This window comes from Bufo bufo, chromosome 3 (assembly GCF_905171765.1).
Source record: "Bufo bufo chromosome 3, aBufBuf1.1, whole genome shotgun sequence".
Classification (NCBI taxonomy): Eukaryota; Metazoa; Chordata; class Amphibia; order Anura; family Bufonidae; genus Bufo; species Bufo bufo.
Genome location: NC_053391.1, coordinates 319,249,472 through 319,273,331, shown reverse-complemented (window position 1 = coordinate 319,273,331; position 23,860 = coordinate 319,249,472). Strand labels below are relative to the sequence as shown.

The following is a 23,860-nucleotide window of genomic DNA, read 5'->3' as shown; positions in this document are numbered from 1 at the left end:
ACCAAAAAAATACATTAAAAAAATATAACAAAAAAAAAAAAAAAAAAAAAAAAAAAAAAATCGCATAAAAATACATGAGCAATTCAACAAAACTTTTACAATACATGAGGAACACAGAGGGTGAATTTACATATCCATTAATGTTATTCTATATCATCTATGTAAAATGTATGAAAACGTAGTCATATTTAAAATATACAGTATCGGTCTACTTTTGCACATGCATGCTCAGTTTGGAGCGTGCATGCCCAATGATCGCTGGCCGTTTTGGTGGTTTAGTAATCTGTACTTCATAAACATTATGCCTAGCACTGACTTCTTGGTGAGCCTGTTAAAAAAAAAACTTGCAGATTGGTTGTACTGAAAAATTTCAATAAAACCTAAATGAAGAAAAAGACTTGCAGCAGCCAATCTGAGGAGGCAGAGCTGCAGGTGGTGAGAAAAAACAGCAGCCTGAGCCAATCATGAAACAGGAGGCGTGTACCAGACTACCTTAAAGTGCAACTGTCTTTTTTATTTTATTTGCTAGTTTATCAGAGCTAGGCATGTATACCCGAGTTAAGGTCCATTTACACATCCGTGTGTGTTTTGCGGATCCTCAAAACACGGACAGCGGCAATGTGCGGTCCGCATTTTGCGGACCGCACATTGCCGGCACCAAGAGAATATGCCTATTCTTGTCCGCTATTGCGGACAAGAATAGGACATGTTCTATTTTTTCAGGATCGGAATTGCAGACCCGGAAGTGCGGGTCCGCAATTCCGGATCGGGGCCGCACATCGTGCAGCCCCAAAGAAATTTATGGGTCCGCAATTCCGTTCCGCAAAATGCGGAATGGAATTGCAGATGTGTGAATGGACCCTTAGTCTGTCAATGATTGTCAAAAGATCTGTAATTAACTTCTAACAGCAGCTTTCATTAATGTCCCCTGTCCCTTTCCAGTGGACTGTTGCTATGTCTTGTCTGTCTTCCCTTTAGTAATAACAGAAGACAGAGGAGCATTCCTGCTTCAGAGTGAGGAGGTGTGTCTCTCAGTAATCCAATCTGATTGGCTGGCAGGAAGCTGCTGGCTACAGCAAGTGTGTATAGGAAGTGAGGGAAAGCAGAACTGGCAGAGGAGTCATATTGTAGAGGTTAAACATCGTTAGGTGAAGAAATTAAAGACTGCTGCAGCTGCAGTAACATATGATAAAATAGTTTTTTTTTTTTTTTATGAAAATATGACAGTTACACTTTAAAGTCCCTAAAGTAAAACTAAACTGAAACCACAGAACACCACTCTGCCCTAGTGGAGCTGAGGTAAAACGCAGCCAAGCAGCAAGATCTGAGGAAAAGAAGAAAAAAAAAGAAAAAAAAAAAGAAAAAAGAAAAAAAAAAAAGAAAAAGAAAATATTCATCCCCAGTAGTGTCTCACACACCAATCAATGAGCTCCTGATTGGACAGTTGCTTTCTCAACAACATACCATTTAGGGCCCATGCACACGATGCAATTACTGTCACAAGTTTTGCTCATTCACGACTGCATTTTGCAGTCCACAAAAACGGATCAGCAGAAAATACAGGTGACGCCCGTGTGCATTCCGTATTTTGCAAAACGGAACAGCTGGCCCCAAATAGAACAGTCCTATCCTTCTCCGTAATGTGGACAATAAAAGGACTTTTTTTTTTTTTTGCGGAACGGAAATACGGACATACAGAAATGTAATGCACGCGGAGTAACTTCAGTTTTTTTTTTGCTAACCCATTGAAATGAATGGTTCCGCTTAAGGTCCGCAAAAAAACTGAACGGACACGGAAAGAAAATACGTTCGTGTGCATGAGCCCTTGTTCAACTTGAAGACCACGACAGAAAAATAGCCCTAGCACTTTAAAGCAGATCCTATAAAGTAATGCATCCTATAAAGTAATTGCAGATAGTGAAACAGCAAGTGATTGATAGGAGAAGATCCATGCATAACAGAGCCGTGGAGGGAAGAAATGCAAATGAGCTCTTAACAAGCTCTGTGTCTAATGCCACCAGATGTAAGGCAGCTATCCTATAAGTCAATGTTCAGCTCTTTAACTAAGCCTTGAGACATGACTTGGATAGTAAATAAGCCAGCACCTCATCTGCAGACAGCTGTTTCTGGGTGATTGCCCCTCATCAGTGCAGAGCAGAGAGTACTGGCTTAACTGGGTAGGAGGCCTGTGTCCGAGCAAGGGGGGAACTAACTCTCCTTAGGGAGAGAGCACCTTAATCAACTTAACAGAGCCGTAACATCTATGTCAGATCAAATGACACAAGCAAATCCTGACAGAATCCAGGTCTCTGGAGCCCCACTCCTCCCCCTCACTCCTGATTGACATTTCAATCTCCTCTCAACGTCATGCATCCCCGCTCTGAAATCTTGTGCAGCGCCCAGCCAGGCTGTATATTACCACCTGAGGAGGTCAGGCTGTACACTGCACCTTCACGAGGTTTCAGAGTGGAGGTACGTGATGTTTGGAGGGGAGGGAGTTGGGCTCGGTTAGGAGAGGAGTGTCGGGGCTCTTGCTGTGCTATGGACCACCCAACAGAGCACTTGCACTTTATTTGCACATAGGATCAAACGTCTTTTTCTGAGGCATGGAGCCACCAGCAGGGTGAAAAAAGCATTCTCTATGTTCATGTCCCCACTGGCAGCGGTTTAAAAGGTGAAAATGAGCAGACTTCACCTAAACTGTAAAATAGTGTATAAAAGTGGGTTGAAATTAGACTCGCCACTAAGAGTTAATGCTTGGATGAATTAAACATTTTTCTGTCTAAAAAAAAAAAATAACTGGAATTTCACTGGTTATTATAGTTGGGGTTTTACATTGCATTTTACAGTAAGATTTTGGTTCATACGCACTTTCATTGGAAACAGAGTGGTTTGAAGGCAGTTCACCTTTCTGCGCGCTGCTTTCACGGTTACTCACTTGCCTTGAAAAAAATATATACAGAGATGACAATGAACAATTAGCATTTATTAGATAATTACATGTTCGGCAGACAGCAATGGTAACTGGGAAGGGGCAAGGCCATGTTCATATGGCGTTTGTAAACTAGAGTTCATAGCACAGCCTTTGAGGTGTTCTCCCAGACCAGCATGAATGTGTTCCTGTATCGACACTTGTACCTACCTAATGTTCAGTGTATACGGCGCCTCTGGATGGACAAGAGCAAGGAGCGAGAATCATGAGTACAGCTTTCCCATGAAGCACTGATTCCAGCAGTTGAAATTACATTTAACATTAGTAAATCACTTTAAAAGTAGTTGTACAAACAGTCCACATAAAACTCAACAGAGACATATAATAAGGAAACCACCCTTGTCCCCGATACATAAAAATTCATTGTGAATTCACAAAACAGAGGACCAAAAGCTGAAAAATGTCCAATATTAACCACAACTAGAAAAAAAAAACAAAAAAAACAGCAGCAGCGAGCGATAAACGATAAAAGTAAAGATAAAATCTCTTTCACATTTACTAACCTTACAGGTTCCTCTCCGGCATCCTGCATTTTGGCTTTTTTGACCTAAAGAAAAAAAATTTTTTTGAAAATATAAACTTTAATCTTCGTGAAAGTCTGCCCAGACTGCAGAGATTAAAGGAAATGTTGTACACACGGTTTTCACACAGAAGCGGTCATCTTGATTTTATTTTTGATAGAAAGCTTAAAAAAATAAAATAAAATTAAAATTAAAAAAATAAAGTATCACCTTATATCAATTTTAAGATTCAGTATAGTTCTTCTTAAGCTTTTTATCACATGGCCAGGTATAGCATCTTTCCAGAAAACACACAGTGCGTATCGGACGAGCTGCAAATAAAATCTCTCCAGAAGGCAATGAGTGTCTATAGATGCACACTGAAGGATGTGGCTTATAAGTAGTGTTGCTGGAGAGAAACTCGAGAACGATTATCAGTTAATCCACATCACCGCAAAGGAAATTTTCTCCCTAAATCCAGATGTACAGTTCAGTTTTTTTTTTTTTTTATGCAATTACTGTCACAAGTTTGCTTATTCAATTAAAGGGGTTGTCTCACTTCAGTAAGTGGCATTTGTCATGTAGAGAAAGTTAATACAAGGCACTTACTAATGTATTGTGATTGTCCATATTGCCTCCTTTGCTGGCTGGATTCATTTTTCCATCACATTATACACTGCTCGTTTCCATGGTTACTGACCACCATGATATCCATCAGTGATAGTCGTGCTTGCACACTATAGGAAAAAGCGTCAGCCTCTCTGTTGACTGGGACCATGGGAGTGCACATAGGCTAGGGCTTTTTCCTATATTGTGCAAGCACGACCACCACTGATGGATTTCAGGGTGGTCTGTAACCATGGAAACAAGCAGTGTATAATGTGATGGAAAAATGAATCCAGCCAGCAAAGGAAGCAATATGGACAATCACAATACATTAGTAAGTGCCTTATATTAACTTTCTCTACATGATAAATGCCACTTACTGAAGTGAGACAACCCCTTTAAGGTAAACTAGAAAATTGTCCTAATCAATGTGGTCCCAAAATATACAACTGTGTAAGTAGGGTAAACAGTTGCAAATATTGGGGTCATATGCAACGCCTGAAGAGAGATCTGAACACTCTGCTTTGCAATACAATGAAATAAAAGCATCTACAGTATCTGACAAAAGTGAGTACACCCCTCACATTTTTGTAAATATTTTATTATATCTTTTCATGGGAGTGTTCTATTATGGGCCGAACATTTCATAAAATGCGGAATGCACGCGGGTTTTTTTTTTTTTTTCGCGTGGTATTGAGTATCGCGATACTTTTTTATGGTGTCGAAAGCGAATCTAAATTTTGGTATCGAGACAACCCTACGCCGATCTGATCGGCGTAGCGTTGTCACGATACCAAAATTTTGATTCGGTTTTGATTTGGAGACTAAAAATTTTATTTGCCACCTAAATTTTTAAGTTCAGGAGCCAATGGCTAATAGTTTTTTTTATTTTTTTATTCTGGAGCACTGTGACCCCAAACACGCAACCAAGACAACCACTGAGGGTAAAAGTGCTGGACTGACCAAGCATGTCTCCAGACCAGACCCAATTAATAAGCATCTGTGGGGAATCCTCAAATGGAAGGTGGAGGAGCGCAAGGTCTCTAACATCCACCAGCTCCATAAAGAGGATTCCAGTGGCAACTTGTGAAGCTCAAGTGAACTCCATGCCCAGGAGAGTTAAGGCAGTGCTGGAAAATAATGGTGGCCACACAAAATATTGACACTTTGGACACAATTTAGCCATTCTCACTTAGGGGTGTACTCACTTTTGTTGCCCGCGGTTTAGACATTAATGGCTGTGTGTTGAGTTATTTTGAAGGCACACCAAATTTACACTGTTATACAAGCTGTTCACTGACTACTTTACATTGTATCAAAGTGTCAGATCTACAGTGTTGTCCCATGAAAAGATAATAAAATATTTATTTATAAAATTATATTATAAAATATACAAAAATGTGAGGGGTGTACCATAGATCAAAAAAGGTTGGATATTCGTTCATAAAATACTAATCTACTGGTCGGTATGAGCTATTGGTTTGTAAATAGTGACGATTTTCTTTTACAGGATCAATTATCAGGGTGACAGCAAGTATAGCATATGCGGTTCATAAAAAAACAAACAAAAAAAGACAACATACTGAAATGTTTTTTTTGTACGAAAAAGTAAGAATGTGAACTGAGCCTCATTATATGTCTTGAGATGGTAAAACCTTGAATTTTTTTCAAAATTGGTATACACATTATAAAAGAAACCTAAAAAAAGAAAACGATATATAAAATGCAGTGCACATGTAACTTTTATCAACATGTGAAGTAACAAACGGAAACATACAATAAACAGTAAGTTTAAACAGTAAGTACATGAAAAAATTGGGCTGGGCATTACATTTTCAATAGATGGTTCTGCAAAAACGGAACGGATACGGATGCATTCCGTTTTTTTGCGGATCCATTGACTTGAAAGGATCCACGGATCGTTATTTGCGGCCAATAAAAGGACAAGTTCTATCTTTCAGCGGAATGGAAATACGGAAACTGAATGCATATGGAGTACATTCTGTTTATTTTTACAGAACCATTGAAATGAATGGTTCCGCAAACTGAATCCTCAAAAACGAATGAAAACAGAAAAAATAAAGTTTGTGTGCAAGAGACCTTAAGGGGTTATATTAACTGATGGATAGGTCATTGGCATCTGAGAGGTGGAGTCTGACACCTGGGACCTCCGCCAATCAGCTGTTTGAGAAAGCAGTGGCGGTCACAGTAGAGCCGCAGCCTTCTCCAGTCTTACCTAGGCCATGTGAAGTTGCCTAGGTACAGCTCATTCCCATAAAAGTGAATGGGGTTGAGCTGCAATACCAAGTACAGCCGCTATACGATATACAGAGCTGTGCTTGGTGAGATACGAGAAGGCCGCGGTGCTGCATATCATAAAAGATTTAACATGTCAGAGACATAGCATTGGTGGGGGTCTGAGTACTGAGACTCTCACCGATTTCTAGAACGAGGACAGAGAAGCTCTTGCATAGGGTGTTCATTCTCCTCTATGAATGCTGGTGCCTTCTCAAACAGCTGATCGGTGGGTCCAGGTGTCACTCATTCTTCAGGTGAAAGCATTGCTGCTTCAGTCACCTAAATAATCCTTTCGAGACAGCAGTCTGTGCCGTCTAAAGAGGGATCTGCTCCCCAGAAACAACGATTCTCAATGAGGACGAGTAATCGCAGCAGTAATTCCACATCCTCATACAGTGGAGATGAATGTAAAAGCATTAGATGCATGTAAATGCAGCTCTCACCTCCTTTGATAACAAGGCAGTTATTGGGAACAAACTGTTTGCTCCCGGTAATTGCCGGCTGTGTTGGCCCATGTAAAAGGGTCTTTATAAAACACCAATTCATATACAAAAAGTGAAACACCGAAACATGTTTTAAACAAAAAAAAAAAAAAAAAAGAAGTCATCCACCACATGTGATGACTGTCGGCCTAAAAACTCGGTCTATTTATTTGGAACGTGCATTATGCAACAGCTATCTGACTGCGGTCATCTTCAGTCTTAAGTTACAAACTTCAACAACATTTACAGATTCTTCATTTAATTGTCCAGGTTTTAGTGCAACCGATACATTTGAGGATCAATTATTATAATGACAGAGGAGCCTAGCAGAAAAAGGGAACATGTGCCCTCATGTGCCAGGGAGACTATGGGACATGACTGCATGTCTGTAAACATACAGAAGATGGATGGTGGAAAGATAGGATGAGAAGCTAAAAATAAAAATAAAAATTAAGCTATATCCCTTTTACTATAGCTCCAATAGCTTATTGTTTAAACGCACAACATACTGCATGTCCTTGGCAGTAAAAGGGTTAAAAGCATGATGTCTATTCATGTACTACAAAGTAGAAAAATAGTTACCGGTTGTTCTGGCATTTCCTGTCCATTCTCCATGGCTGCAGTCTTCCTTAGGGGAATAAAGTCCTCTGCAAAATAAAACAGGAACTATTTAAGGCCTCTTTCACACTACCGTATGGCTATTTCAGTGTTTTGCGGTCCGTTTTTATTTTTTTTATTTCCGTTCCGTTTTTCTGTATGGCATATACAGTATACAGTAATTACATAGAAAAAAAATTGGGCAGGGCATAACATTTTCAATAGATGGTTCCGCAAAAATGGAACGGATACGGAAAAAATACGGATGCATTTCCGTATGTGTCCTGTTTTTTTTGCGGACCCATGGAACGTGATTTGTGGGCAATAATAGGACATGTTCTATCTTTCAACGGAACGGAAAAACGGAAACGGAATGCATACGGATACATTCAGTTTTTATTTGCAGAACCATTGAAATGAATGGTTCCGTATACGGAACGCAAAAAACAGCCCGCAAAACGGGAAAAAAAACGGTAGTGTGAAAGAGGCCTAAAAGTGAGAAAGAAAAGTGAGCAAATCGCTTCATTTTTCAAACCTCAATATTTTAATTGATACTGTTCTTCAATGATATTAAAGGGCATCAGTCACCAGATTTAGGCCTCCTGCACACGAACGTGTGCGCCCCGTGGTCGTGCTGTGGGCCGCAATGCACGAACACTGTTCGTGGGGCAGCCGCAGCGGATTGCGGACCCATTCACTTTAATGGGTCCGCGATCCGGCCAGTCCGCAAAAAGACAGGACATGTTCTATCTTTTTGCGGAGTCAATGTACGGAACGAAACCCCACGGAAGCACTCCGTAGTGCGGTCCGCAATACGGCAACGGGGCGCACGCGTTCGCGTGCAGGAGGCCTTATACCTATGAAACTGGCTGACCTGTTACATGTGCGCTTGGCAGCTGAAGTTTTCATATATGCAAATGAGCCTCTAGGAGCAACGGGGGTGTTGCCTTTACACCTAGAGGCTCTGTTCTATACTTTGATTTACAGGGTCGCGTGTGAAGACGTTTTCACTCTTTGGCCCTGTCAATCAAAGCTGAGAAGGCATGGTAGTTAGGACTCTTTCACACGAGCAAGTATTCCGCACGGGTGAAATGCGTTATGCGTACACATTGCGCCCGCAATGGGTCTGTGTACATGTGCATTGGTTTTCACGCATCACTTGTGCGTTGCGTAGAAATCGCGGTATGTTCTATATTTTGCAATTTTCACGCAACGCTGGCCCCACAGAAGTGAATGGAGCTGCGTGAAAATCGCATCCCATCTGCAAGCAAGTGCGGATGCAATGCATTTTTCACGGATGGTTGCTAAGAGATGTTGTTTGTATACCTTTAGTTTTTTTATCACGCGCGTGCAAAACGCATTAAATCGCATTGCACCCACGCGATAAAATCTGACCAAACTGAATGAGTTTGCATGCAAAATCGCACATTTTTCACTGAATGCATTCGCAACGCATCCGGACACGCTTGTCTGCAAGGGGCCTTACAGAGAGAGCAGAGCCTCTAGGTGTAACAGCAACTCCCCTTTTTTCCTAGAGGTTAATTTGCATGTATTAAAACTTTATTTTTCTCAGCAATGCGGACACATATGAACATGGGACCAACACAGATGCCTTCAGCTACCAAGTGCACATGCAACAGGTCATCCAGTGTCATAGGTACAAATCTGCTGACAGATGCCCTTTAATTGCTTTTTCTTTAGATCATGTTTACACGGCCAAAAAATCCTATGCCTTTCTGCTGTGGTTTTCCAGTTTGCATCCAATACTTTTTTTTACCCGTCTAAAAAAAACGGATCCCAGACAGAAATGGCCCAAATGGATTCCAAATGTACATAACTGATGCACAGGATCCATTATTTTTCTGTTCTTCTGACAGATCAGAAGAATAGAAAAATAACAGTAATGTAAACTCTCCCTTAGGGCCCTTGCACACGACCGTATGCCCTCCGAGATATACAGTCTGTGAGCGGGCCATATGTCCCGGAGCGGCATTGATTGTGCGCACGGGAGCACACAGCATCATAGAATACAGTGATACTGTGCACGCCGGGCTGCCCACAGGGCTATAGTCAGTAGAGTCGTACTGTGTGAAATACAGACATGTCAGGAGAAATGGTGATCCTTTTTAATTGGAGTACTGTGGATATATATACCCCAAAAAGTTTTTTATAGCTCAAGTTAAAACACCAACATGTTGTGTGTCTGTCGTTTTACTCCAGACATAAAGGGTAAAAGATTCCATAAAATAAGTAAGAAATGGTTAATATGACAACGTTACATAAGGATCTCACTGAAACCGCTTCACCATATCCTAACGGCTTGATAACATCTGACCTGCTTTAAAATCCTCGCCTTTGTATAACCACCACAAAAAAGGGAGAGAGGAACAAAAAATGTCTAGTGTAATGTAGCCAGCTGACACCTGAGGTCGCCTAGACAGAGCAGAGTATTTTGGGGAACGTACACATTATAATTTACAAATCAGTAGTCAGACCACACATGGAGTACTGTGTACAGTTCTGGGCTCCTGTAAACAAGGCAGACATAGCAGAGCTGGAGAAGGTCCAGAGGAGGGCAACTAAAGTAATAACTGGAATGAGGGAACTACAGTACCCTGAAAAATTATCAAACTTAGGGATTCTTCACTTTAGAAAAAAGACGACTGAGGGGAGATCTAATTACTATGTATAAATATATCAGGGGGCAGTACAGAGATCTATCCCATCATCTATTTATCCCCAGGACTGTGACTGTGATGAGGGGACATCCTCTGCGTCTGGAGGAAAGAAGGTTTGTACACAAACATAGAAGAGGATTCTTTACGGTAAGAGCAGTGAGACTATGGAACTCTGGAGGTGGTGATGGTGAGTACAATAAAGGAATTCAAGAGGGGCCTGGATGTATTTCTGGAGTGTAATAATATTACAGGCTATAGCTACTAGAGAGGGGTCGTTGATCCAGGGAGTTATTCTGATTGCCTGATTTGAGTCGGGAAGGAATTTTTTAGTCCCCTAAAGTGGGGAAAATTAGCTTCTACCTCACAGAGTTTTTTGACTTCCTCTGGATCAACTTGCAGGATAAGGCTAGGTCTACACGACGACATTTGTCACGCGACATTTTGCTGCACCAATGTCACGCGACAATTTTTATAATGGCAGTCTATGTTGCGTCGCAGTCGCAGCATGTCGTATGTTGCAGTGCGACACCATAAACTACCATTATAAAAATTGCCGTGCGACATTGGTGCGACAAATGTCGTCGTGTAGACCTAGCCTAACAGGCCGAACTGGATGGACAAATGTCTTTTTTCGGCTTTATAAACTATGTTAATCAATGGCCGGATCAGTTTCCTAAAACAATCTCTGTTCTTTCCCCCCTCCCCCTCCCCCCCAAGCAGGCCTTCCCTGGTGCTGTTATATGCAGTCAGCTAAAACATATCGTAGATTGACTGACCTAAATACAAGGAATAAGCGTATACGGACTGCAACACTGACTGAGAAGGCACCGCAGGTCACTAGTCAGCATGAAGGGGGTCAGATCTGCAGGTGGCATGTTATAGAGAAGGAGGTGCTGAGCAGATATGTAGATTTTTATGGGATAGGATACGGTATAACATCTATTTTCTTCATTGAAATTCCTGCCCATTTTCTGGTTAGGAGTCATGCGGGTGGTCCTGTTGGGTGACAGCTATCCGTGTATGACTGGGTATAGTTAGCTGCCAGTCACTGAGCAGGACCACCCACATGACTCACAGGATGAGCATAAATTTCAAATAATAAAATACAAGTCATACTAGATATTCTCCCATAAAACTGTATATCAATCCGCTCAGCTCCTCCTGCTCTATAACATGCTGTCTACAGATTGCACTGCACTTCAAGGTGCAGGTTTCTTTTAAAAGGATATTCGCTTTCCACTAAATACAGGATGCCCATTGTTTGATGAAGAGGCGACGTTACGCACCAATTCTGATCCCAGTGAAAGTTCAGTATAGTAGGCACACGTGTTAAATAGCTGTTGGTTGACCTCTATTCCCCCAAACCCACAACACACACACACACACACACACATGTTCTCAATGGGGAGAGGGTAATAAGCCATTGACAGACACCTCTGGAGAAGGCTCATCTAGAATAGGATTGGCCATGCTGAAATCTAACATGCCCGACCCTTCTCATAAATATCAGGGGACAGTCAGAACACATTCGATGGTCAGCCAGTCCCACCAGTGTTTCCAGGGAACTAATCTAGTGCAGGTATGCAGTCAATTTAAAACGCAAGTGGGAGACAATAGGGTTTGTAGGATATAGGATGTAAGAGCCAAGTGACACTGACTGTATCCGACGGTTGTGTGCATGAGCGCTAAGGCCTAGTTTACACGTCAATGATATCCATCAGTGATCATGAGTAGAGATGAGCGAATCGAAGCTGACAAAATGGAATTTGATCTGAATTTCAGGAAAAATTCGATTCGCACCAAAGCTGAACACTAAAATGGCTGCTGCACATGTGAGGACATGGAGCAAGGAACTCTGGGAAGGCGGAATCACCCATAATGCCATGCATGCAGCAAATCAGCAGCCAGCCAGCCCTGTGATGTCACAGCCCTATAAATAGCCTCAGCAATCTTGGATTCTGCCATTTACCAGTGTACTTAGTGCAGGGAGAGACGTCAGCAGGCGCTAGGGACAGTGTTAGAAAAGAACTTAATTGTGCTAAACGATTTACAAGTGCAGGGAAAGATTATTCAAGGTGTAGGGAAAGGATAGGGAGGAATCATTTTTTTGGCTTGTATTAGTGGGAAAAAAGGGCTTATTAGCCGTTGTGTGGTGAAGTGCTAAAATTACAGCCCTTTTTGTCGTGTATTAGTCGCAAAGGTAAAATATATTTGCCGTTCAGCGGTGCAGTTATCTGTTCTAAAGCCTTTTGTGGCGTGTATTAGTGGAAAAAGAAAAATATATATTTGCTGATCAGCGGTGCAGTTATCTGTTCTAACGCCTTTTGTGGTGTGTATAAATGAAAAAAAAAAAATAAGGGTCTATTTGTCGTTCAGCAGTGCAGTTATATGTTCTAAAGCCCTTTTTAGCATGTATTAGTGGCACAAAAATTGTGCGAAAAAAGGGGGGGGGGGGGGGTTGTTAGCCAGTGTGCTGAAGTGAGAAAATTTGACATTTTTGGGGTGTTTTTATTTCCTATTTATTTATTTGATCTAACAATATTTAAGACAGAAGTGCCATGTCCTGCACAGTGGAGTGGCAGAGGCCTAAATGTTTCTGGCGCAGGTAGAGGTCGTAGCAGAGTAAGGGGGGCGTGGTCGCATCTTGACCAGCAACCCAGCGGTTCTTGAATGGTTGACTTGGTCATCCACTTCATCCCAAGTGACATCAGACACCCCAGCCAAGATTCGATGGGGTCCTTTGACACGACGCTTAGTTGGTATGGCCCGGGAGCAGGCCCTGTGCCGCCACCTGTCCTGAAGTTTCCTCTGTCATTTTCAGCTCCCTCAGTGCGAGAAGTATTACGGTATATGCCATAGGCTCGGCTCCACTTTTCAGCGAGGACGAGCTACTAGAGGACAGTCAGCAGCTACTGCCCAGCCAAGATCTGGAGGAGACATTTGCTGCTTCCTCTGCTAGGCGGCAAGTAGTGATGAGGAGCGTGGCGTGGGAGCTGGTGTTGCGAGCGGTCAGGCTCCTGACCCAGAAACGGTTGAGGAGGATATCCGTGATGTACAGACAGTACTCGATGATGATGTAGCTGATCACACTTGGGAGCCGGGTGACGAAGGGGCTTCATCATCATCGGGAGAAGAGGGTGGCGGCTTGCCCGTGAGCTAGCAAGTCGCTAGCGTGGCCGGGAGTCAGCAGGGTGGCAGCAGTGGGAGGTCGGGAGCCAAACGTGCTTGGGGTAGACCATCCGCTTCTCAGGAGCCTACCTGCTCGGGAAGTAACAGTGCACGTAGGCAGCGGCGGTAGCAGTCAGTCAGTGTGGCAGTATTTTGTTAAGCCGCCGGAGGTGGTGAATATGGCCATATGTAGAATCTGTGGGCAGAAGGTGAAGCCTGGCCAGGCTGCCAACGTTGGCACCACAACACTGCGTCAACATATGCAACATCACCATAAAGTGGCCTGGGAGAACCGTGGCTCCTATGTGGTGGTCCAGCCTGCCGCAGCATCCGCTGCATCACCTAGTGGCACGCAACCGGTTTAAGGCAGTCAAGGCTCCACCACCTCAGCTGAAGGGAGCGGTCTGTCCTTCCCATCACCTGCTGGTCCTGATGCTCCTGCTCCTCGCCCTCCTACTCCTAGTCAGTCATTCCGTCAGCAATCGATCGCCAAGAGACAACAGTATGTGTGCACTTTTCCAACGGCGCAGAAGCTGAATGTGCTCCAGGCAAAGTTGCTGGTGCTGCAGTCCCTCCCTTTCCAAGTGGTGGACTCTGCACCTTTCAGAGAACTGATGGCTTGTGCTGAGCCGAGGTAGAGAGTCCCAAGCCATGATTTCTTTGCCAAAAAGGCAGTACCAGCTCTGCACATGTAGCACAGAAGGTGGGCCAGTCCTTGAGCCTGTCAGTGTCTGCCAAAGTGCACAGCAGCGCCAACGTGTGGAGCTGTAACTACGGTCAGGGACAATACATGTCCTTGACGGCCCACTGGGTGAATGTGGTTCCTGCACAGCCACACCAGCAACTTGGCCAGGTCACGCCGCTTTCGCTTCCACATTGCCACGCCGTTGGTCCTGCGACAATGTCCGCTTCTGCCTCCTCATCCTCCACCGTGTCCTCAGCCTCCACTGCAGGGACAATTCACAGGGGCCCTCCAGTATACCACATGTGCAGGGCAATGCAGTGTCACGCTGTTCTGCACCTCGTTTGCCTGGGCGAATGGAGTCACACAGGGGAGAAACTGCTCCTTGTCCTTCATCAAGAAATCGAATCCTGGCTTTCTCCGCGACAACTGAAAATCGTAACCACCGACAAAGGAAAGAACATGGTGTTGGTGCTGCGTCAGGGCTAAGCTATGGGCCCTGCATGGCACATGTGTTCAATCTGGTTGTCAAGCGGTTCCTGAAGTCTTCCACCCATCTGCAAGACATCCTAAAAATGGCCAGGAAACTTTGCATGCACTTCAGCCACTCGTACACTGCAAAGCACACCCTCCTTGAGCTGCTGCAGCAGCAGAACAGCTCCCCCAATATAGGCTGATATGCGACGTTTCCACCCTCCATATGTTGGACCGACTATACGAATAGAGAAAGGCCATAAACGATTTTTTGATGATCCAAGCAGACAGGAGTACTCCCCTGTGTAATTTCGATGTCAGCCAGTGGCAGCTCATGCGTGACACCTGCCGTTTGCTGAGCGTTATTGGTCAGTCGCAAGGACTACAAGATGAACGATGTCCTTCCACTGCTTCATGTCCTGGAACAGATGCTGGTAAATATGGCTGGTTAGGGGACTGGAGACGTGGCGCCTAGATCTCACGACCACATGAGCCCTGTGGGGGATGAACTGGAGGAGGACATTGGAGCACTAGCAATGTGTAGCGAAATTGGGTGGTTTTCTACAAAGGTGACGAGGAGCAGGACCAGCCATAGGAGCTACAGAGCTATGAGGAAGATGAGGCAGAGGACCCAGACACACCGTGGAAGTATGCAGTGGAGATGGAGGCAGGGAGTCCCTCCAAGTCATTTGCGCAAATGGCCCAATGCATGCTCATTTGCTTGCGTAGTGACAGCCGAATTGTTCTCCAATCGGCAGAGGGATGACTTCTGGCTCTCCACCTTGTTGGACCCTTGCTACCGGTCCAAAATAGGGAGCTTTTTTTTCTTTTTCTTTTTTTACAGCCGCTAAGAGGGAGGACAAACTGAACTACTATAGAAACATCCTATGTAGTCAGTTGGCCGCTGCCCCTGCCGCACTAAACACCCGCTCTGATGCCACACTACTGGCCGGGCAGGACAGCTTTTCCAGGGCAAACTCTGCTAGTTGCAGCCACAAATCCAGTTTGGCTACCCAGTAGGGTAGTCAGTTGGCCGCTGCCTATCTGCGCCATCATCCATCCTCTCGCAGGTCTGACCGGTGTTGCCCTCTGCGCTCACGTTCCACTGCCATGGCTACTGTGGAGGGGTGGGGTGGCAGGAGCAGTACCAGCTCCATCAGCAGCAGCCCGAGTCTACAGTTGCGGATGAGTAGCTTTCTTCACCAGCATAGTGAAGAAACTACTCAGCAGCAGCAGCAGCTAGACCAGGAGCAGGACCTGAACCAGCAGGTGGTGTACTTGGACAGCACCCTGCCAACCCACCCCTCCACAGTAGCCATGGCAGTGGAACGTGAGCGCAGAGGGCAACACCGGTCAGACCTGCGAGAGGATGGATGATGGCGCAGATAGGCAGCGGCCAACTGACTACCCTACTGGGTAGCCAAACTGGATTTGTGGCTGCAACTAGCAGAGTTTGCCCTGGAAAAGCTGTCCTGCCCGGCCAGTAGTGTGGCATCAGAGCGGGTGTTTAGTGAGGCAGGGGCCATAGTTACCCCAAGAAGAACTGGCCTGTCCACCCAAAATGGAGAGACTGACCTTTGTCGAGATGAATCAGGCGTGGATCAGCCAGGATTTCCACCCACCAATGCCTGATGCATCAGACTACATCATCCATGGTGATACACCAACACTGACAAGAGAGACTGGTTTCTTCTGGATACTTGCCTCAGCTACTATTCTGATGCTGCCACCTGCCTGACACCACACAGCAAAGTGCTCCTTCTTTCACCCACCATCTTCAGCTCGTACTGGTATTGCCACCCAACACCACACTATGTCACCTTGCCACTCTGTGGCCTCCTCATGCTGCTTCCACCTCACCACTGTCATAGGGCCATTCTGTGGACTCCTGATGCTGCTGCCGCCACCTCGCCACTCCATGGCCTCCTCATACTGCTGCCACCTTCACACTATGTCACCTTGCCACTCTGTGGCCTCCTCTTGATTCTGCTGCCACCTCCACACTCTGTCACTGGGCCACTCTGTGGTCTCCTCATACTGCTTCCACCTAATCACTATGTCATAGGGCCACTCTGTGGAGTTCTCATGCTGTTCCCACCCTCCCCACTTCATGACTGGTCCACTATTTTGCCCTTTGGCCTGGCTGACATCATTTATTTGACCCTTCTTATGATCTGTCAGAAGGAAGGAAAAATGAGACGCACAATGGATCCTGTGTAGCAGCTGTAAGACCTGTATGGTCCCATCCCAATTGGTTTGTAATTTGGTAGCGAAAAACAGGGGTACAAAACACAGAAGACATGCAAATATTCCATTCACGTGTCATCTCTGTTTTGGATCCACTCCTGTTTTTTTTTGGTATTAGCAATACTGATGGATTACTGACCAAATGCTGACCGAGTGAAGGCAGATGCTCAACAGACAGGATCCGTTTTTTGGGGGTTACTGTTCTGATGGTTTAAAGGAAGGGCAAAATAATCAGTGACGTCGACACAAACTTACTGCTGACACCCTCTCCACTCTGTTGGGGGGCTCTACTTGTATAAGTGTTTAATAGAACAACCGTTGACGACGGTGTAAAAGGAGTGCGCTTCTTCTTGGCGCCAACATCGACCTGTAAGGCTGAGTTCATACTTGAATTATTTGGTCAGTTTTGACCCCGTAACTGCCCAAATAAGTCACATAGCCGGCTCCCGACCTCCATGACAAGTAGCTGCTATCTACGGTAGTTAACCCCTCAGGTGCCGCGGATCGCAGCTAATGCTCATGGAGGTCGTGAGACGGCTATGTGATTCTGCAGCCAGCTGCCCCCTCTTGTATATGAATGAATGAGAGAGGTATCTTCATTGGTGGCGCAGTGGCCACAGCCCCGCCCCTCCCCTTCTCTTGTCCTCTCTCCTCTAATTAGCAGCAGCACAATGGGAGGGAGACACTGCTTCCTTCTCCCCTGTACTGCTGAGGGAACACAGAGAGCGCTGTCAGCAGCGCAATCCTTGTTCCCCATATAGTTATCGGTATATTGGTATATGTGAGGCTTACATAATAGAAACCACCCAAAATGACCCCATTCTAGAAACTACACCCCTCAAGGTATTCAAAACTGATTTTACAAACTTTGTTAACTCTTTAGGTGTTCCACAAGAATTAATGGAAAATAGAGATACAATTAAAAAATTTCACTTTTTGGCAGATTTTCCATTTTAATAATTTTTTTCCAGTTACAAAGAAAGGGTTAACAGCCAAACAAAACAATATTTATGGCTCTGATTCTGTAGTTTACAGAAACACCCTATATGTGGTTGTAAACCGCTGTACGGGCACACGGCAGGGCGCAGAAGGAAAGGAATGCCATACGGTTTTTGGAAGGCAAATTTTGCTGGACTGGTTTTTTGACACCATGTCCCATTTGAAGCCCCCCTGATGAAACAGTAGAAACTCAAAAAAGTGAGCACATTTTGGAAACTACGGGATAAGGTGCCAGTTTTATTGGTACTATTTTGGGGTACATATGATTTTTTATTGCTCTATATTACGTTTTTTGCGAGGCATGGTAACAAAAAAAATGGATGTTTTGGCACCGTTTTTATTTTTACAGCGTTTACCTGAGGGATTAGGTCATGTGACTTTTATAGAGCAGATCGTTACGCACGTGGCAATACCTAATATGTCTACTTTTTTTTAATAAGTTTTACACAATAATAGCATTTTTGAAACCGAATTAATGATATTTTAGTGTCACAGTCTGAGAGCCATAGCTTTTAAATTTTTTGACCGAATCTCTCAGGTAGGGTCTCATTTTTTGCGGGATGAGGTGATGGTCTGACTGGTACTATTGTGGGGGGCATGCGCCTTTTTGGTCACTTGCTGTTGCAATTTTTGTGATGTAATGTGACAAAAATTGCATTTTTTTTTTAAATTAGAGCTGTTTGTTACGGACGTGGCGATACCTAATATGTATACTTTTTTTTATTTTTTTCACTTTAGCACAATAATAGCAGTTTTGAAACAAAAAAAATGATGTTTGTCTCCATGTTCTGAGAGCTATAGTTTTTGAATTTTTTGGGCGATTGTCTTAGGTAGGGGCTCATTTTTTGCGGGATGAGGCGACGGTTTTATTGATACCATTTTGGGGGGCATACGTCTTTTTGATCGCTTGGTGTTGCACTTTTTGTGATGTAAGGTGACAAAAATGGCTTTAACACTTTTTTTTATTATTTTTTTTATGGTGTTTATCGGACAGGGTGAATCATGTGATATATTTATAGAGCCGGTCATTACGGACGCGGCGATACCTAATATGTGTGGGTCTTGTTTGTTTTTTATATTATAAAATAAGGGGAAGGGGGATTTTTTTATTTTTTTTTTATTTTATTACTTTATTAATTTTATTAAAAACTCTTTTTTTATGACATTCACTTTTGGGGGTCTAATCCCCTCTGCAATGCATTACAATACATCTGTATTGTAATGCATTGCCTGTTAGTATATGAGGCTGGATCTCCTCGGCTCCCGTAGAAGGCAGTTCCCGATGCCGTGCAAGGCATTGGGCAGCCTCTGCACGGCATCGGGCTGCCTGGTGTCACATCGGGTCCCCGCCACAGCAGTGCGGGGACTCAATGCGATCGTTCACCTGACACAAACCTCTTCTATGTCGCGGTCAGCGCGGACCGCGGCATAGAATGGGTTAATCCGCCGGCATCGGCTTTTACATCGATGCCGGCGGATATAGCAGGGGCCCGGCTACCACGGACTGCCGGGCCCCTGCAGTGATCGCACCGCTCCGGTGCCCGCGCGATCACTATGACGTACTATTACGTCAAATTGCAGGAACTCAGTGGTTCCCATGACGTAACAGTACATCAAAGGTCGGGAAGGGGTTAAAGGGAACCTGTCACCAGGATTTTGTGTATAGAGCTGAGGACATGGGTTGCTAGATGGCCGCTAGCACATCCGCAATACCCAGTTCTCATAGCTCTCTGTGCCTTTATTGTGTAAAAAAACTGATTTGATACATATGCAAATTAACATAAAAGGGTCATATCTTACTTGTGTGACCAGAGAAGAGTCATATTTTGAAGCTCTGACTCATCTCAGGTTAATTTGCATATGTATCAAATAGGTTTTTATACACAATAAAAGCACACAGAGCTATGGGGACTGGGTATTGGGGATGTGCTAGTTGCCATCTAGCAACCCATGTCCTCAGCTCTATACCAAAAATCCCGGTGACAGGTTCCCTTTAACTTCAATGGGTCCGTGACCCAGATTTTGCTGCCAAGAATTGGACACATTTTATCATATGCAGAACGGACAAGTTAGGCTTCAGTGACTGCTTTTATGACATCTAATTGAAAAAATAACCGCATGTTCATTTGCTCCTACAAAAAAAAAAAAAAAAAAATGTACCGATAGGCCATCTTTCAGTAGTTTTTCAAGGGTATCAGAAAATGAAATAAGAAGAAAGTCGGCTAGGTAGATTTACACTAATCTACTCAAGATTTCCTGGTAAAGCACAGGTAATTCTTTTCTAATTATAATAGACATGCTAATTAAATGAATGGTTCCACTGAACAGATTTATTAGAGCCCTATAAACATCGGAGGGGAAAAGCCTGGTTACCTTCAGCCTTGTATTCCAACACAAATCTTTTTCTCTTCAAAGTTTATCAGCCTGCTAAGTAGCGGGTGTATTAGACACCCAGATGCTGCTAGCGATTGTCGGGAGGGAAGCGGCAGATATCTAGTAGAGAACACCTCTGCTATTACATGCAGCGATGTCCTCCGCATCATGGGGAGGAGCGATCACTATGTCATCATACGTCCCCATGCAGGACAGCAGAGTGCCGGTGGCAGATTGCTATTACACAGCGTGATCTGCCACCGGCAAATCCAGATCTTTCGTGCTAATATACCTGGACTGCCCGAGGAACACGTGTTTGCTCATTCATCGGGTATTTAGAGGCGGTATTAGACTGACAGATAATCAGTAAGGAGCGTTCATAGGAACGCTCATTACCAATTATCGGGCATAAAATCTTGCAGTCTGATATACCCTTCAATAGAAGTGAATCTCAATAAATTAGAATATTAAAAAGTTAATTTCAGTAATTCAATTCAAAAAATTAAACTCATATTATATAGATTCAGTACACACAGAGTGATCTATTTCAAGAATTTCTTACGATAATTATGGCTTACAGATAATGAAAACCCGAAAGTTAGTATCTGAGAAAGTTAAGAATATTGTGAAAAAACTCAATATTGTAGTCTCATGGATGGACATTTATCAAGACTGGCATAACCAAACGCCAGTCTTCATCTCCCTGCACTGGTGTGAGATGTGCCCAATTATTTCTGAGATACAAACTTTTGGGTTTGCATTAGCTGTGCGAGCATGCGCACTGTGATGCCAATTGTGGGCATGGCATCGCTACATGTAGTGCGCATGCGCCGGCCTCCAGTCCTCCTGTTTGCTTCTGGTCCGCCCCCTAGTCACTGGTTTCATGCCAGTGCGGGCGCATGCGCACTACATGTAGCGATGCAGTGCCCACAATGCGCATGCTCGCACCGGCGGTGCACTGCGCACGCGCAGGATATCGGCCTGTCCCGTGGATGACGCAAGGGACTTGCAGGGCAGGCCAAGGAAGAGGCTGGGGAGGACTAATGTAAAAAGAAGGCAGAGCAGCCTGGGCTCCTACACACAGAACGCCGTGTGGATTAAAGTGCGTTTTTCCTGCTGGTGAATCTCAGAAGAAAATTACAAAGGTACCATTTGAATCATGGATAGGTGTTCTAGAGAGATATGTAAGTGGTGTACAATGTCATATTTCGGTGACAGACTCCCTTTAAGTGTAAGCGATTAGGAACTACATAGTGAAGAGACCAAGTAAATTTACAGAGCGGCATCGCCGAGGCACAAGGGCATAAAAGTCGCCAGTGCTCTGCTGACTCAATAATTGCATAGTTGCACAAAAACTGTGTGCCGCTGCTTCATGGCAGGAGTTTCTATGGCTGAACAGATGCAGGCAAGCCTTACATCACTAAGTGCCAAGCATCAGATGGAGAAGTGTAATGCACGCCACCACTGGACGCTGGAGCGGTGGTAACGTGTTCTATAGAGTTCTCTTGCAGTCTGATGGAGGAGTCTGGGTTTGGTGGAGGCCAATACCTGGTCACAGCCTCCAAACATCTTTTTGTAGCATCTGTCAGCTTCTTCCACATTTCCACTGCAGTTCTCTCAAGATGTTGAATGTTTGCAGGGTTCCTTTTCCCCAACAGCAAATTATTTGTTCTCTTCATAGATTTTCAGCTGGATTGAGATCAAGACTCTTTGCTGACCAGTTTTAACCCTTAACCCCTTAATGACGCAGTATTTTTTATTTTTTTGGCTTGGCATTTTTTTGCTCCCAGCCTGCCTGGAGCCATAACTTTTTTATTTTTGCCTCATGCACACAACCGTATGTCTTTTTCAGTATTTTGCGGTCCACAAAAAACGGATTCTTAAAAAATACTGATGAAGTCGGTGTGCATTCCGTTTATTGTGGGAATGGAACAGCTGACCCCTAATAGAACGGTACTATCCTTGTCCATTATGCGGACAATAATAGGACATGTTCCATCTTTGAACGGAACAGAAATACGGAAACGGAAGGCATACGGAGTACCTTCTGGGTTTTTTTGCGGATCCTTGGAAATGAATGGTTCCACATACAGTCCGTATACGGTCTGTATACGAAACGGAAAAAAGAAACCGTTCGTGTGCAAGAGGCCTTAGGCTTTGCTTTCCATTTTTTTGCATTCCGTATACGGAACTATTCATTTCAATGGATCCGCAAAAAAAATATATAATAATGTACTCCGTATCGCTCATCCCTAGTTGCCATAGCACCGAAACTTAAAGCAGTGCAGGGAAAACGCCTCAATATTTTTAATAGTATAGAAAGGACCGGCACTCGCTCTGGTTGTAAATTTCAAGTGATTTTAATGATGTTTGACAAAGGCTCATAGTAGCCGAAACGCGTCACTTACCACATGTATGTGTGACCATTAAAATCACTTGAAAATTACAACCAGAGCGAGTGCCGGTCCTTTCTATACAAGTATCTGCGGACCTTAACTGGACAGGCGCACCGCATCACTGACAGCAGAGTGCCGCCTGTATCTTCTCTGGATCAATATTTTTAATAAAGACCAATTGACAAAATGATTTTTAACTCAAAATGAGTACAATATAATAATAAAAAAAATAAAAATAAATTGACACCAAAGGTGTACATAGCCTTTAACAGCAGCATACTATAATAAATGCATATTAAATATATATTTATACATTTATAGTATATATACACATATACATATAATAGCCTGCAAAAAAAGTAAGTTCACAACTCTATAGAGATCATCCGGCACAGATGGCTGCTGTCTGTCGGATCAGCACCGAATCTCATTATAGACAATAGGGATCAAGTGATGATCTAGTGAGCCTTGGCAGTCTGTACTCTGCCTGAACAGATTGCTGGAAACGTTTGCTGGAGATGTGAACATAACCGTACCAAATGTACAGCATACAGCAGACTCAAAGTTAGGAGCCCGCTGTATGTAAAAATGAAAATGTACCGTAAAATGTGCTAAACCTACAGAGATGTTTTGGTTAATACATGTATCCAGGCGTACCTTCTCGCTGTCATCTAGATGTAAAGTACAGGATTAATATCCCAATTTTTGGACGGTACTGGCGTTCACCTTTCAAGTTAATTAACTTCACTTATCAGTAAGTTTTCCATCAGGAAGCCTGTTATCTCAAGGCAGCACAATTATATGAGCAGGCTATAGCTCAGCTCCATTTATCTAGCCAATTTAATACCTGGCCTATTTCACCTAATTCCTTCCATTAAGCGCCAACCAGGTGTGGCTCTGTGCCCATCTGCCAAGGACAGCACTGGTCAATTTGTAACTTAGCAACCAAATTAACCCTGAAGTAGCCCATGCAAATCTTAGTTTCCCTTAAAGCGTAGCTGTCGTTTTAGGTGACTTTTTCGAATAAGCGGTCATGCACCTGTACATGAGGTGCAGCACCATTTCTGCCAACTCCTGCACTTAACAGGGTTGTGGAGTCGGTACACCAAAGGTCCGACTCTGACTCCTCTATTTTATCAGAGTCCGATTCTGGCTGATAATTAGTAAGAACATGTTTCCTGTAGTAAAGCGGTAATATCGGGCTTTTTCTCACATTATATCAATAATCAGGCTGCTTAGGTAGAACATAAAGCAGCATTTGTTGGAATAACGTCACATAGAAAACACTGAGCAAACTGGTGACATGGATGAAAGCAGTGAGACTATATAGACCTCTGCTGTACTTGTCAATGGCCGGAATTATGTAAA

At 43.9% G+C, this 23,860-nt stretch overlaps 1 protein-coding gene across 2 annotated transcripts in view; it reads right to left on the bottom strand.

Annotated features, from left to right (window-relative positions):
- The window catches only part of EYA3 (EYA transcriptional coactivator and phosphatase 3), a 90,352-nt gene that overhangs the window by 54,220 nt on the left and 12,272 nt on the right, over positions 1-23,860 (bottom strand). For both annotated transcript variants that reach the window (XM_040424330.1, XM_040424331.1), the window contains exons 2-4: positions 7,461-7,525; positions 3,496-3,539; positions 2,872-2,942 (exon numbers count right to left, since the gene is read on the bottom strand). In XM_040424330.1, the coding sequence (XP_040280264.1) occupies positions 2,872-2,942; positions 3,496-3,539; positions 7,461-7,493 (148 nt within the window). In that variant the 5' untranslated portion in view covers positions 7,494-7,525. The remainder of the gene's footprint in view (positions 1-2,871; positions 2,943-3,495; positions 3,540-7,460; positions 7,526-23,860) is intronic.